A 15733-nucleotide genomic window follows, 5' to 3' on the forward strand; every position below is an offset into this window, starting at 1 on the left:
TGTGAACACACAATTGATACTGAAGACAGCTTGCCTGTCAAAAGTAAAATCTATAGGTAGCCTGACCATGTCAGGGACTGCATAAAACAAGAGGTTCAGAAAAGGCTTGATCTAGGAGTGGTTGAACCTTCTGAAAGCCCATGGGTGAGTCCTGTGGTGCTTGTACCAAAGCCTCACTCAAAAGATGAAAAAAGAGAGATGAGGTTTTGTGTAGACTACAGAGGTCTCAATCAGGTAACAAAAACTGATGCTCACCCTATACCCAGGGCAGATGAGCTCATAGATACCATGGCATCTGCCAAGTATCTAAGCACCTTTGAATTGACTGCAGGGTATTGGCAGTTCAAATTGGCTGAGGATGCTACATCTAAAACTGCATTTTCAACTATAGGAGGGCACAAACAATTTACAGTGATGCCCCTTAGTTTGAAGAATGCACCTGACACATTTCAGAGGTTGGTGAACACAGTCCTGGAATGGTTGGGGCTTTTAGTGCAGCATATCTAGATGATACAGCTGTCTTTAGCTCCACCTGGGATGAGCACCTGGTCCACCTTTGGAAAGTTTTGGAGGCCCTGCACAAGGCAGGCCTCACTATCAAGGCCTCAAAGTGCCAGTTAGACAGGGTAAAGTGGTTTATCTGGGACACCTGGTAGGTGGAGAACAGATTTCACCACTTCAGTGGACAATCCAGACAACCATGGATTGGGTTCCCCCTACAACTCAGACCCAGGTGAGAGCCTTCTTAGGCCTCACAGGGTATTACAGGAGATTCATTAAAAACTATGGCTCCATAACAGCCCCTCTAAATGATCTCACTAGTAAAAAGATGCCTAAAAAGGTATTGTGGACAGCTAGCTGTCAGGAAGCTTTTGAGGAGCTCAAACAGGCCATGTGCTCTGCACCTGTCCTAAAAAGCCCATGTTACTCCAAGAAATTCATTGTTCAAACTGATGCATCTGAATTAGGGGTAGGGGCAGTCTTATCACAACTCAATTCTGAGGGCCAGGATCAACCAGTTGCTTTTATCAGCAGGAGGTTGACCCCTAGAGAAAAGCGTTGGTCTGCCATAGAGAAGGAGGCCTTTGCTGTGGTCTGGGCACTGAAAAAGTTGAGGCCATACCTGTTTGGCACTCACCTTATTGTTCAGCCAGACCACAAACCTCTACTTTGGCTAAAACAAATGAAAGGTGAAAACCCTAAATTGTTGAGGTGGTCCATATCTCTACAGGGAATGGACTATGCAGTGGAACATAGACCTGGGAGTACCCACTCCAATGCAGATGGACTCTCCAGATATTTCCACTTAGACAATGAAGACTCATCAGGTCATGGCTAGTCTTATTGTCCTTCGTTTGGGGGGTGGGGGGGGTTGTGTAGGAAAGTGCCATCTTGCCTGGCATGTTACCCCCATATTTCACTGTATATATGTTGTTTTAGTCTATGTGTCACTGGGACCCTGCCAGGCAGGGCCCCAGTGCTCATGAGTATGTGTCCTGTATGTGTTCCCTGTGTGATGCCTAACTGCCTCACTGAGGCTCTGCTAACCAGAACCTCAGTGGTTATGCTCTCTCTGCTTTCCAGATTTGTCACTAACAGGCTAGTGACTAAATTTACCAATTCACATTGGCATACTGGTGCACCCATATAATTCCCTAGTATATGGTACTGAGGTACCCAGGGTATTGGGGTTCCAGGAGATCCCTATGGGCTGCAGCATTTCTTTTGCCACCCATAGGGAGCTCAGACAATTCTTACACAGGCCTGCCACTGCAGCCTGCGTGAAATAACGTCCACGTTATTTCACAGCCATTTACCACTGCACTTAAGTAACTTATAAGTCACCTATATGTCTAACCTTCACCTGGTGAAGGTTGGGTGCAAAGTTACTTAGTGTGTGGGCAACCTGGCACTAGCCAAGGTTCCCCCACATCGTTCAGGGCAAATTCCCCAGACTTTGTGAGTGCGGGGACACCATTACACATGTGCACTATACATAGGTCAATACCTATGTATAGCGTCACAATGGTAACTCCGAACATGGCCATGTAACATGTCTAAGATCATGGAATTGTCCCCCCAATGCCATTCTGGCATTGGGGAGACAATTCCATGATCCACCGAGTCTCTAGCTCAGACCTGGGTACTGCCAAACTGCCTTTCTGGGGTCTCCACTGCAGCTGCTGCTGCTCCCAACCCCTCAGACAGGTTTTGCCCTCCTGGGGTCCAGGCAGCCCCAGCCCAGGAAGGCAGAACAAAGGATTTCCTCTGAGAGAGGGTGTAACACCGTCTCCCTTTGGAAATAGATGTGAAGGCTGGGGAGGAGTAGCCTCCCCCAGCCTCTGGAAATGCTTTGATGGGCACACATGGTGCCCATTTCTGCATAAGCCAGTCTACACCGGTTCAGGGATCCCCCAGCCCTGCTCTGGTGCGAAACTCGACAAAGGAAATGTAAGTGACCACTCCCCTGACCAGTACCTCCCAGGGGAGGTTCCCAGAGCTCCTCCAGTGTGTCCCAGACCTCTGCCTCTTGCACTACTGTACCCTGTCTTAGGACTCGAGAGACCTCCCTTAGGGATGACATATATATTGAAAAGGGGATGTAGGAGGCTGGACTGGCTTGTAGTGAGTACCAAGGGGTACTTGCACCTTGTACCAGGCCCAGTTATCCCTTATTAGTGTATAGGGTGTCTAGCAGCTTAGGCTGATAGATAATGGTAGCTTAGCAAAGCAGCTCAGGCTGAACTAGGAGACGTGTGAAGCTACTACAGTACCACTTAGTGTCATATGCACAATATCATAAGAAAACACAATACACAGTTATACTAAAAATAAAGGTACTTTATTTTTATGACAATATGCCAAAGTATCTTAGAGTGTACCCTCAGTGAGAGGATAGGAAATATACACAAGATATATATACACAATAGCAAAAATATGCAGTATAGTCTTAGAAAACAGTGCAAACAATGTATAGTTACAATAGGATGCAATGGGGAAACATAGGGATAGGGGCAACACAAACCATATACTCCAAAAGTGGAATGCGAACCACGAATGGACCCCAAACCTATGTGACCTTGTAGAGGGTCGCTGGGACTATTAGAAAATAGTGAGAGTTAGAAAAATAACCCTCCCCAAGACCCTGAAAAGTGAGTGCAAAGTGCACTAAAGTTCCCCTAAGGACAAAATAGTCGTGTTAGAGGGACAATGCAAGGAAAACACAAATCAGCAATGCAACAACGATGGATTCCTGACTGAGGGTACCTGTGGAACAAGGGGACCAAGTCCAAAAGTCACAAGCAACTCGGAGATGGGCAGATGCCCAAGAAATGCCAGCGGTTGGTGCAAAGAAGCTCTTACTAGGCTGAAGAACTGTGAATACTGCAGGAACGACAAGGGCTAGAGACTTCCCCTTTGGAGGATGGATCCCGCACGCCTTGTAAAGTCGTGCAGAAGTGCTTTCCCGACGGATGGACGCCAACAAGCCTTGCTACACGCAAATCGTGCGTTTGGCGTTTTTGGACGCTGCTGGAGCCCAGGAGGGACCAGGAGGTCGCAAATTGGACCTGCAGAGAGAGGGGACGTCGAGCAAGACAAAGAGCCCTCACTGAAGCAGGTAGCACCCGGAGAAGTGCCAGAAACAGGCACTATGAGGATGCGTGAAACGGTGCTCGCCGAAGTTGCACAAAGGAGTCCCACGTCGCCGGAGACCAACTTAGAAAGTCGTGCAATGCAGGTTAGAGTGCCGTGGACCCAGGCTTGGCTGTGCACGAAGGATTTCCGCCGGAAGTGCACAGGGGCCGGAGTAGCTTGCAAAGTCGCGGTTCCCAGCAATGCAGCCCAGCGAGGTGAGGCAAGGACTTACCTCCACCAAACTTGGGCTGAAGAGTCCCTGGACTGTGGGGGTCACTTGGACGGTGTCGCTGGATTCGAGGGACCTCGCTCGTCGTGCTGAGAGGAGACCCAAGGGACCGGTAATGCAGCTTTTTGGTGCCTGCGGTTGCAGGGGGACGATTCCGTCGACCCACGGGAGATTTCTTCGGAGCTTCTGGTGCAGAGAGGAGGCAGACTACTCCCACAGCATGCACAAGCAGGAAAACAGTCGAGAAGGCGGCAGGATCAGCGTTACAGAGTTGCAGTAGTCGTCTTTGCTACTATGTTGCAGGTTTGCAGGCTTCCAGCGCGGTCAGCGGTCGATTCCTTATCAGAAGGTGAAGAGGGAGATGCAGAGGAACTCGGCTGAGCTCATGCATTCGTTATCTAAAGTTTCCCCAGAGACAGAGACCCTAAATAGCCAGAAAAGAGGGTTTGGCTACCTAGGAGAGAGGAAAGGCTACTAACACCTGAAGGAGCCTATCACAAGGAGTCTCTGACGTCACCTGGTGGCACTGGCCACTCAGAGCAGTCCAGTGTGCCAGCAGCACCTCTGTTTCCAAGATGGCAGAGGTCTGGAGCACACTGGAGGAGCTCTGGACACCTCCCAGGGGAGGTGCAGGTCAGGGGAGTGGTCACTCCCCTTTCCTTTGTCCAGTTTCGCGCCAGAGCAGGGGCTAAGGGGTCCCTGAACTGGTGTAGACTGGCTTATGCAGAATTGGGCACATCTGTGCCCAACAAAGCATTTCCAGAGGCTGGGGGAGGCTACTCCTCCCCTGCCTTCACACCATTTTCCAAAGGGAGAGGGTGTCACACCCTCTCTCAGAGGAAGTTCTTTGTTCTGCCATCCTGGGCCATGCCTGGCTGGACCCCAGGAGGGCAGCTGCCTGTCTGAGGGGTTGGCAGCAGCAGCAGCTGCAGAGAAACCCCAGGAAGGGCAGTCTGGCAGTACCAGGGTCTGTGCTACAGACCACTGGGATCATGGAATTGTACCAACAATGCCAGGATGGCATAGAGGGGGCAATTCCATGATCATAGACATGTTACATGGCCATATTCGGAGTTACCATGGTGAAGCTACATATAGGTAGTGACCTATATGTAGTGCACGCGTGTAATGGTGTCCCCGCACTCACAAAGTTCAGTGAATTGGCTCTGAACAATGTGGGGGCACCTTGGCTAGTGCCAGGGTGCCCTCACACTAAGTAACTTTGCACCTAACCTTTACCAGGTAAAGGTTAGACATATAGGTGACTTATAAGTTACTTAAGTGCAGTGTAAAATGGCTGTGAAATAACGTGGACGTTATTTCACCCAGGCTGCAGTGGCAGGCCTGTGTAAGACTTGTCAGAGCTCCCTATGGGTGGCAAAAGAAATGCTGCAGCCCATAGGGATCTCCTGGAACCCCAATACCCTGGGTACCTCAGTACCATATACTAGGGAATTATAAGGGTGTTCCAGTAAGCCAATGTAAATTGGTAAAAATGGTCACTAGCCTGTCAGTGACAATTTGGAAAGAAATGAGAGAGCATAACCACTGAGGTTCTGATTAGCAGAGCCTCAGTGAGACAGTTAGTCACTACACAGGTAACACATTCAGGCACACTTATGAGCACTGGGGCCCTGGGTTACCAGGGTCCCAGTGACACATACAACTAAAACAACATATATACAGTGAAAAATGGGGGTAACATGCCAGGCAAGATGGTACTTTCCTACACAACCCCCCCCCAAACGAAGGACAATAAGACTAGCCATTACCTGATGAGTCTTCATTGTCTAAGTGGAAATATCTGGAGAGTCCATCTGCATTAGACTGGCTACTCCCAGGTCTATGTTCCACTGTATAGTCCATTCCCTGTAGGGATATGGACCACCTCAACAATTTAGGATTTTCACCTTTCATTTGTTTTAGCCAAAGTAGAGGTTTGTGGTCTGTCTGAACAATGAAGTGAGTGCCAAACAGGTATGGCCTCAACTTCTTCAGAGCCCAGACCACAGCAAAGGCCTCCCTCTCAATGGCAGACCAACGCTTTTCTCTAGGGGTCAACCTTCTACTAATAAAAGCAACAGGTTGATCCTGGCCCTCAGAATTAAGTTGTAATAGGACTGCCCCTACTCCTAATTCAGATGCATCAGTTTGGACATAGAATTTTTTAGAGTAACAAGGGCTTTTCAGGACAGGTGCAGAGCACATGGCCTGCTTCAGCTCCTCAAAAGCTTTCTGACAGTTTGCTGTCCATAATACCTTTTTAGGCATTTTCTTGGATGTGAGGTCATTAAGAGGGGCTGCAATGGAGCCATAGTTCTTAATGAACCTCCTGTAATACCCAGTGAGGCCTAGGAAGGCTCTCACCTGAGTCTGAGTGGTAGGGGGAACCCAATCAATAATATTTTGGATTTTCCCCTGAAGTGGTGCAATCTGTTCCCCACCAACAAGGTGTCCCAGATAAACCACCTTACCCTGCCCTATCTGGCACTTTGAAGCCTTGATAGTGAGGCCTGCCTTTTGCAGGGCCTCCAAAACTTTCCAAAGGTGGACCAGGTGATCATCCCAGCTGGAGCTAAAGACAGCTATATCATCCAAATATGCTGCACTGAAAGCTTCCAGCCCTTGCAGGACTGTGTTCACCAGCCTCTGAAAAGTGGCAGGTGCATTTTTCAGACCAAAAGGCATTACAGTAAACTGGTAATGTCCTCCAATGGTAGAAAATGCAGTCTTAGATTTAGCATCTTCTGACAATTTGATCTGCCAATACCCTGCAGTCAAATCAAAAGTGCTTAGATACTTGGCAGATGCCAGTGTATCTATGAGCTCATCTGCCCTGGGTATAGGGTGAGCATCAGTTTTGGTTACCAAGTTGAGACCTCTATAGTCTACACAAAACCTCATTTCTTTCTTTCCATCTTTAGAATTGGGTTTTGGTACCAGTACCACAGGAGAAGCCCATGGACTGTCAGAGTGCTCATTCACTCCTAGTTCCAACATCTTCTGAACTTCTTGCTTTATGCAGTCCCTGACATGGTCAGGCTGCCTATAGATCTTACTTTTGACAGGTAAACTGTCTCTAGTATCTATAGTGTGCTCACACCAAGAAGTGGTGCCTGGCACAATGGAGAAGAGTTCTGAAAATTGTCCTAGGAGATTTATGCAATTATCTTTCTGCTCAGCAGTAAGACAATCAGCCAAAACTACACCTTCCACAAGAGCATCTTGTTCTGTGGAAGAGAAGAGATCAGGTAGAGGATCACTGTCTTCTTCCTGTCCCTCATCTGTTGCCATGAGCAGGGTGAGATCAGCCCTGTCATAGTAGGGTTTCAGGCGGTTGACATGGAGCACCCTAAGGGGACTCCTGGCAGTGCCTAAGTCAACCAAGTAGGTGACTTCACCCTTCTTTTCAACAATTGTGTGGGGTCCACTCCATTTATCTTGGAGTGCTCTTGGGGCCACAGGCTCCAAGACCCACACTTTCTGCCCTGGTTGGTACTGAACCAAAACAGCCTTCTGATCATGCCATTGCTTCTGGAGCTCTTGGCTGGCCTGAAGGTTTTTACTGGCCTTTTTCATGTACTCAGCCATCCTTGATCTGAGGCCAAGTACATAATCCACAATATCCTGCTTAGGAGCTTTTAAAGGTTGTTCCCAACCCTCCTTTACAAGTGTGAGTGGACCCCTAACAGGGTGTCCAAAAAGAAGTTCAAAGGGGCTGAAGCCCACTCCTTTCTGGGGTACCTCCCTGTAGGCAAAAAGGAGGCATGGTAGAAGGATATCCCATCTCCTGCGGAGTTTTTCAGGGAGTCCCATAATCATGCCTTTGAGAGTTTTATTAAATCTCTCCACCAGTCCATTTGTTTGTGGATGATAGGGTGTTGTGAACTTGTAAGTTACACCACACTCCTTCCACATGGCCTTTAAGTATGCAGACATGAAATTGCTTCCTCTGTCTGATACTACTTCCTTTGGGAAGCCCACCCTGGAAAATATTCCCAGGAGGGCCTTTGCCACTGCAGGAGCTGTAGTGGTCCTTAAAGGAATTGCTTCAGGATATCTTGTGGCATGGTCCACTACCACCAAGATAAACCTATTGCCTGAAGCAGTAGGAGGGTCAAGGGGGCCAACTATGTCAACCCCTACCCTTTCAAAGGGAACCCCAACCACAGGCAGTGGGATAAGGGGTGCCTTTGGAGTGCCACCTGTCTTGCCACTGGCTTGACAGGTTTCACAGGACTTACAAAATTCTTTTGTGTCATCAGACATCCTAGGCCAATGAAACAGTGGTACCAATCTGTCCCAAGTTTTCATTTGACCCAGGTGCCCAGCTAAGGGAATGTCATGTGCCAGTGTTAGGAGGAACTTTCTGTACTCCTGAGGAATCACTAATCTCCTGGCAGCTCCAGGTTTAGGATCCCTATGCTCAGTGTACAAGAGGTTGTCCTCCCAGTAAACTCTGTGTGAGTCACTGACATCCCCATTAGCCTGTTTGACAGCTTGCTGTCTGAGACCCTCTAATGTGGGACAGGTTTGCTGTGCCACACTCAGCTCCTCTCTGGCAGGCCCCCCTTCACCCAAAAGCTCAGCAGTGTCTGCTTCCAGCTCCTCTGGTGTAGGTTCTGCACAGGGAGGGAATTCTTCTTCCTCAGAAGTAGAATCCACTGTAGAGGGAGGGATAGTAGGAAGTGGTTTGCTTCTACTAGCCCTAGCTTTAGGGAGCACTTGGTCCATGGTTCCAGGATCCAAGCTTCCCTGTCCTTTTTGCTTTTTGGCCTGAGCCCTTGTCAAAGCAAAAATATGCCCTGGGATGCCCAGCATTGCTGCATGGGCCTCCAACTCCACATCTGACCAAGCTGATGTCTCCAAATCATTCCCTAATAGACAGTCTACAGGTAAATCTGAAGCTACCACAACTTTCTTTGGACCAGATACCCCCCCCCAGTTGAGATTTACAACAGCCATGGGGTGGCTTTGTGTTATGTTGTGAGCATCGGTTACTTGGTACTGGTGTCCAAGTATGTGTTGTTCAGGGTGCACCAGTTTCTCAATCACCATTGTGACACTGGCACCTGTGTCCCTGTAGGCCTGGACCTCAACACCATTTATTAGGGTTAGTTGCTTGTACTTCTCCAAGTTATGGGGGCAAGCAACCAAAGTGGCTAAGCCAATAGCCACTTCAGAGACTAAAGTAGCCTCTGTGGTCTCCCTAATTAGACCAACCCCAACTAAATTACCAAAAGTGAGCCCAGCTACTCCCTTGGATTGGCTATTAGTAGGTTTGCTCCCACCACCACTGCTATTAGTAGGGACACTAGGTTTAGCAGTAGGGGTTGTAGTGGTAGGAGCTGTGGTGCCTTTCTTTGGACAACTGGGATCTGTTGTCCAATGGCCTTTTATTTTACATAAATAGCACCATGGTTTCTTTTCCTTGTTCTGATTAAAGGAGGATTTGGGCCCACCACCCCCACCAGAGTGTTTTTGTGGGCCTAATGAAGACTCATTTTTAGATTTGTCCCCACCCTTGTCAGAAGACTTACCATCCTTCTTTTTGTTGCCATCTTTGTCACCCCCTGTATGAACTTTTCTGTTCACTCTTGTTCTGACCCATTTGTCTGCCTTCTTTCCCAATTCTTGGGGAGAGGTCAGATCAGAGTCCACCAAGTACTGGTGCAACAAATCAGACACACAATTATTAAGAATATGCTCTCTCAGGATCAAGTTATACAGGCTGTCATAATCAGTAACTTTACTGCCATGTAACCACCCCTCCAAGGCCTTCACTGCCTGGTCAATGAAATCAACCCAGTCTTGTGAAGACTCCTTTTTGGTATCTCTGAACTTTATCCTGTACTGTTCAGTGGTTAAGCCATAACCATCCAGGAGTGCATTCTTAAGAACTTGGAAATTGTTAGCATCATTTTCTTTTACAGTAAGGAGCCTATCCCTACCTTTTCCAGTAAATGATAGCCATAGGATAGCAGCCCACTGCTTTTGAGGGACATCCTGTACAACACAGGCCCTCTCAAGTGCAGCAAACCACTTGTTAATGTCATCCCCCTCCTTGTAAGGGGGAACTATCTTATGCAGATTCCTGGAATCATGCTCTTTTGCAGGATGACTATGGGGAATACTGCTGCTGCCACCATGGGTATCTAAACCCATTTTCTGTCTTTCCCTCTCTATTTCTAAAGACTGTCTATCCAAATCCAGCTGTTGCTTCTTGAGCTTCAGTCTGGTTTGTTCCACTCTCAATCTATTGAGCTCCCTTTCTAACAATCTGTCATCAGGGTGGGTGGGAGGGACATTTCTAGATACAGAGGTATGATGGGAATGAACAGAAGGAGACCTGTCCCTTACAAAGGGCACCCTAACAGCTTGGCTACCAGCATAATGTGAGAGCACATCATCAGTATGATGTGATTCAACCTCTGTACCAACTATGCTAGACTGTCTAGTAATGGGCAGGCTGAGAAGTTTCTTTCCTGAACCTTTTCCTGGGGGAGTCCCTGGATCAGATTGAGAACCATTAGCTACTTTTTCTACAGATTGGGCACTTATGGCCTTATCCTGTACTCTAAGCATATTAATTAACAGTTCTAAGGAAGGATTCTTCCCTACACTCAAACCTCTCTCTATGCAGAGACTCCTTGCTCCTTTCCAGCTAAGGTGATCATATGCAAGTTTGGACAGTTCAACTTTTTGGCCTGTGCCAGACATTTTTTAGAGAGAGTTAAAGTGATAGCAAAAGATAAAAAAGTTTTCAGAACTTTTTGGAAAGACAGAAAAATAACTTTTTAAACTTTTAAGAACTTTTTGAAAGTTTAGAAGTACTTTTCAGCACTTAGAAAAGAGTGAAAAGAGGAAATGCAAAACTTTTTGGCTATGTGTATATACACTGACCTTGTTTTGTATATTTTTCTCTTATGAAAAGTACAATGACAAGAGTGGTATGTAGTCTCAAAGCACTTATCCCACCGCTGCACAACCAATGTAGGAGGCTGGACTGGCTTGTAGTGAGTACCAAGGGGTACTTGCACCTTGTACCAGGCCCAGTTATCCCTTATTAGTGTATAGGGTGTCTAGCAGCTTAGGCTGATAGATAATGGTAGCTTAGCAAAGCAGCTCAGGCTGAACTAGGAGACGTGTGAAGCTACTACAGTACCACTTAGTGTCATATGCACAATATCATAAGAAAACACAATACACAGTTATACTAAAAATAAAGGTACTTTATTTTTATGACAATATGCCAAAGTATCTTAGAGTGTACCCTCAGTGAGAGGATAGGAAATATACACAAGATATATATACACAATAGCAAAAATATGCAGTATAGTCTTAGAAAACAGTGCAAACAATGTATAGTTACAATAGGATGCAATGGGGAAACATAGGGATAGGGGCAACACAAACCATATACTCCAAAAGTGGAATGCGAACCACGAATGGACCCCAAACCTATGTGACCTTGTAGAGGGTCGCTGGGACTATTAGAAAATAGTGAGAGTTAGAAAAATAACCCTCCCCAAGACCCTGAAAAGTGAGTGCAAAGTGCACTAAAGTTCCCCTAAGGACAAAATAGTCGTGTTAGAGGGACAATGCAAGGAAAACACAAATCAGCAATGCAACAACGATGGATTCCTGACTGCGGGTACCTGTGGAACAAGGGGACCAAGTCCAAAAGTCACAAGCAACTCGGAGATGGGCAGATGCCCAAGAAATGCCAGCGGTTGGTGCAAAGAAGCTCTTACTAGGCTGAAGAAATGTGAATACTGCAGGAACGACAAGGGCTAGAGACTTCCCCTTTGGAGGATGGATCCCCCACGCCTTGGAGAGTCGTGCAGAAGTGATTTCCCGCCGGATGGACGCCAACAAGCCTTGCTACACGCAAATCGTGCGTTTGGCGTTTTTGGACGCTGCTGGGGCCCAGGAGGGACCAGGAGGTCGCAAATTGGACCTGCAGAGAGAGGGGACGTCGAGCAAGACAAAGAGCCCTCACTGAAGCAGGTAGCACCCGGAGAAGTGCCAGAAACAGGCACTACGAGGATGCGTGAAACGGTGCTCGCCGAAGTTGCACAAAGGAGTCCCACGTCGCCGGAGACCAACTTAGAAAGTCGTGCAATGCAGGTTAGAGTGCCGTGGACCCAGGCTTGGCTGTGCACGAAGGATTTCCGCCGGAAGTGCACAGGGGCCGGAGTAGCTTGCAAAGTCGCGGTTCCCAGCAATGCAGCCCAGCGAGGTGAGGCAAGGACTTACCTCCACCAAACTTGGGCTGAAGAGTCCCTGGACTGTGGGGGTCACTTGGACGGTGTCGCTGGATTCGAGGGACCTCGCTCGTCGTGCTGAGAGGAGACCCAAGGGACCGGTAATGCAGCTTTTTGGTGCCTGCGGTTGCAGGGGGACGATTCCGTCGACCCACGGGAGATTTCTTCGGAGCTTCTGGTGCAGAGAGGAGGCAGACTACCCCCTCAGCATGCACAAGCAGGAAAACAGTCGAGAAGGCGGCAGGATCAGCGTTACAGAGTTGCAGTAGTCGTCTTTGCTACTATGTTGCAGGTTTGCAGGCTTCCAGCGCGGTCAGCGGTCGATTCCTTATCAGAAGGTGAAGAGGGAGATGCAGAGGAACTCGGCTGAGCTCATGCATTCGTTATCTAAAGTTTCCCCAGAGACAGAGACCCTAAATAGCCAGAAAAGAGGATTTGGCTACCTAGGAGAGAGGAAAGGCTACTAATACCTGAAGGAGCCTATCACAAGGAGTCTCTGACGTCACCTGGTGGCACTGGCCACTCAGAGCAGTCCAGTGTGCCAGCAGCACCTCTGTTTCCAAGATGGCAGAGGTCTGGAGCACACTGGAGGAGCTCTGGACACCTCCCAGGGGAGGTGCAGGTCAGGGGAGAGGTCACTCCCCTTTCCTTTGTCCAGTTTCGCGCCAGAGCAGGGGCTAAGGGGTCCCTGAACTGGTGTAGACTGGCTTATGCAGAATTGGGCACATCTGTGCCCAACAAAGCATTTCCAGAGGCTGGGGGAGGCTACTCCTCCCCTGCCTTCACACCATTTTCCAAAGGGAGAGGGTGTCACACCCTCTCTCAGAGGAAGTTCTTTGTTCGGCCATCCTGGGCCAGGCCTGGCTGGACCCCAGGAGGGCAGCTGCCTGTCTGAGGGGTTGGCAGCAGCAGCAGCTGCAGAGAAACCCCAGGAAGGGCAGTCTGGCAGTACCAGGGTCTGTGCTACAGACCACTGGGATCATGGAATTGTACCAACAATGCCAGGATGGCATAGAGGGGGCAATTCCATGATCATAGACATGTTACATGGCCATATTCGGAGTTACCATGGTGAAGCTACATATAGGTAGTGACCTATATGTAGTGCACGCGTGTAATGGTGTCCCCGCACTCACAAAGTTCAGTGAATTGGCTCTGAACAATGTGGGGGCACCTTGGCTAGTGCCAGGGTGCCCTCACACTAAGTAACTTTGCACCTAACCTTTACCAGGTAAAGGTTAGACATATAGGTGACTTATAAGTTACTTAAGTGCAGTGTAAAATGGCTGTGAAATAACGTGGACGTTATTTCACCCAGGCTGCAGTGGCAGGCCTGTGTAAGACTTGTCAGAGCTCCCTATGGGTGGCAAAAGAAATGCTGCAGCCCATAGGGATCTCCTGGAACCCCAATACCCTGGGTACCTCAGTACCATATACTAGGGAATTATAAGGGTGTTCCAGTAAGCCAATGTAAATTGGTAAAAATGGTCACTAGCCTGTCAGTGACAATTTGGAAAGAAATGAGAGAGCATAACCACTGAGGTTCTGATTAGCAGAGCCTCAGTGAGACAGTTAGTCACTACACAGGTAACACATCCAGGCACACTTATGAGCACTGGGGCCCTGGGTTACCAGGGTCCCAGTGACACATACAACTAAAACAACATATATACAGTGAAAAATGGGGGTAACATGCCAGGCAAGATGGTACTTTCCTACAGGGGAGTCTTAACATTGTCATTGGTTTAAATGGCAAAGCCGAGTTAGAAGTTTAAAACTCCAGTAGCTGTCTGCAGTGCAAGGCTGTGAGACATGCTTTACTTTGTCACTTTCAGGGTGGCACAATAAACGCTACAACCTATGAGTGACACTGCAATGTACAGGCCCTTGGTACCCCTAGTACCATATACTAGTGACATATAAATAAGTCAACATGTGCCAATTGGATATAGGCCAGCCAAACATACCTTTTACAGGGGTCAGACAACCGGCACTAAGGTCTGGCCCAATACATTCTCAGAGTCGGAAAACCAGAAGGATATTTCCAAATCTTTTAGGGTGATCATGAAAAAGAGCCATTTCCATATAGTACTAAGCATTCCCTATTGCAGGGTGCACTGCATTTAAAAAGTAGGAGATGTGCTTTTAAACTTTTACCTATGGTTTTACGGTCAAAAGACCATCAGGGTCAAAATAATCCCCTTAATGATTCCACCTACCGGATAGTGCTGAAAGACTCTCCTGATCCTACTGCCCATTGGTCTAGCTGATGTGGGCAAGCTGGACACACTCAAAGCTTCCTAGCACCATTCAGCTTAAGACTTTACCCTCCAATTAGACAGACTCACTGACACAAGCAGTCCTGGCCAGCCCTGAGTACACTAGTAATTCTACCACAGAGTTTGCAGAAGCCTTGCAAGATCTTGGCAAGTCTTGGAGACCATCTTGGCCACGGTTAGTATTTAAACCATGCTCAGGCTTCATGTGCTTTGCTTAAAGGACTTTGGAGCAGGAGGTTTTCCTCGTCATCACTCACTCACCTAAATTCTTGAAACAACAGAACCACCTTATTTGGGAGCTTGATTGCTTCTTTGTTTTCAGTCTCCCATCCACTGTCTGATTCCTCTGGCCAACATCAGGAGTTTCTGCAAAAAGAAAAAGAAAAACAGTAGGCACACTAGTCTTCTATAGAAATCAAAATCAAGGTTGTTTTTTGAGTTAATTGTGCATAGACGTGCTTTGAGAAAGACAATAGTTAAGAGAAGAAAAACTTATTCACATTTGAACAATTGAACCTGTTAGCGCTCAGTTCCAGAAACCAGACTACAAAATCAGTCATCCAAAAAGGCACAAAACCTTTAAGAGTTAAGACTGGCTCTTCGGTTTGCAAGAAACACCAGGGACAAAGTTGGAAACCTAAAGTCTACACTCCAAGTTGTTGTGTATGTTGATGAATGAAAAACATGTAGCAATTATATGAATAAGGGTCAGATGTATCTTTTTTCCAAATAGCGATTACCTGATTGCGAGTATCTGCGAATCGCAATTACATAATCCCTAATTGTATGTATGAAAGTCCAGGAGTTTCCTTTAGCGATTCCCATTGGCTCGCAAATCGACCTACCTCATTAATATCCATGAGGTAGGTCGCAATTTGCGACCCATTGCGAATGGCTGCAATCACAGGGATGACCCGGGGGATCATGGAATTGTCCCCCTGTAGGAGGCTGGCCTGGCTTGTAGTGGGTACCAGAGGTACTTACACCTTGTGCCTATTCCAGTTATCCCTTATTAGTGTAGAAGAGGTGTTTCTTGCAGCTTAGGCTGATAGAAGGTAGCTATGGCAAAGCAGTTTAGGCTGAACTAGGAGACATGTAAAGCTCCTACTATACCACTGGTGTCATATGCACAATATCATAAGAAAACACAATACACAGAAGTACTAAAAATAAAGGTACTTTATTTCTATGACAATATGCCAAAAGTATGTCAGTGAGTACCCTCAGTATGAGGATGAGAAATATACACAAGATATATGTACACAAACCAAAATTATGCAGATAATAGCAAAAGGAAGTAATGCAAGCAATGTAAAATTACA

General features: G+C 47.4%; 1 protein-coding gene across 1 annotated transcript in view; it reads right to left on the reverse strand.

The window, feature by feature from the left end:
• LOC138249646 (NACHT, LRR and PYD domains-containing protein 12-like) overlaps positions 1–15236 on the reverse strand; it is a 160047-nt gene extending 144811 nt beyond the window's left edge. Inside the window, exons 1-2 of the mRNA XM_069203591.1 lie at positions 15152–15236; positions 14673–14777 (exon numbers count right to left, since the gene is read on the reverse strand). Coding sequence (XP_069059692.1) covers positions 14673–14777; positions 15152–15236 — 190 coding nt within the window. The remainder of the gene's footprint in view (positions 1–14672; positions 14778–15151) is intronic.
• Between the last annotated feature and the right edge of the window lie 497 nt (positions 15237–15733).

The sequence above is a fragment of the Pleurodeles waltl genome, chromosome 8 (assembly GCF_031143425.1).
Source record: "Pleurodeles waltl isolate 20211129_DDA chromosome 8, aPleWal1.hap1.20221129, whole genome shotgun sequence".
NCBI lineage: Eukaryota > Metazoa > Chordata > Amphibia > Caudata > Salamandridae > Pleurodeles > Pleurodeles waltl.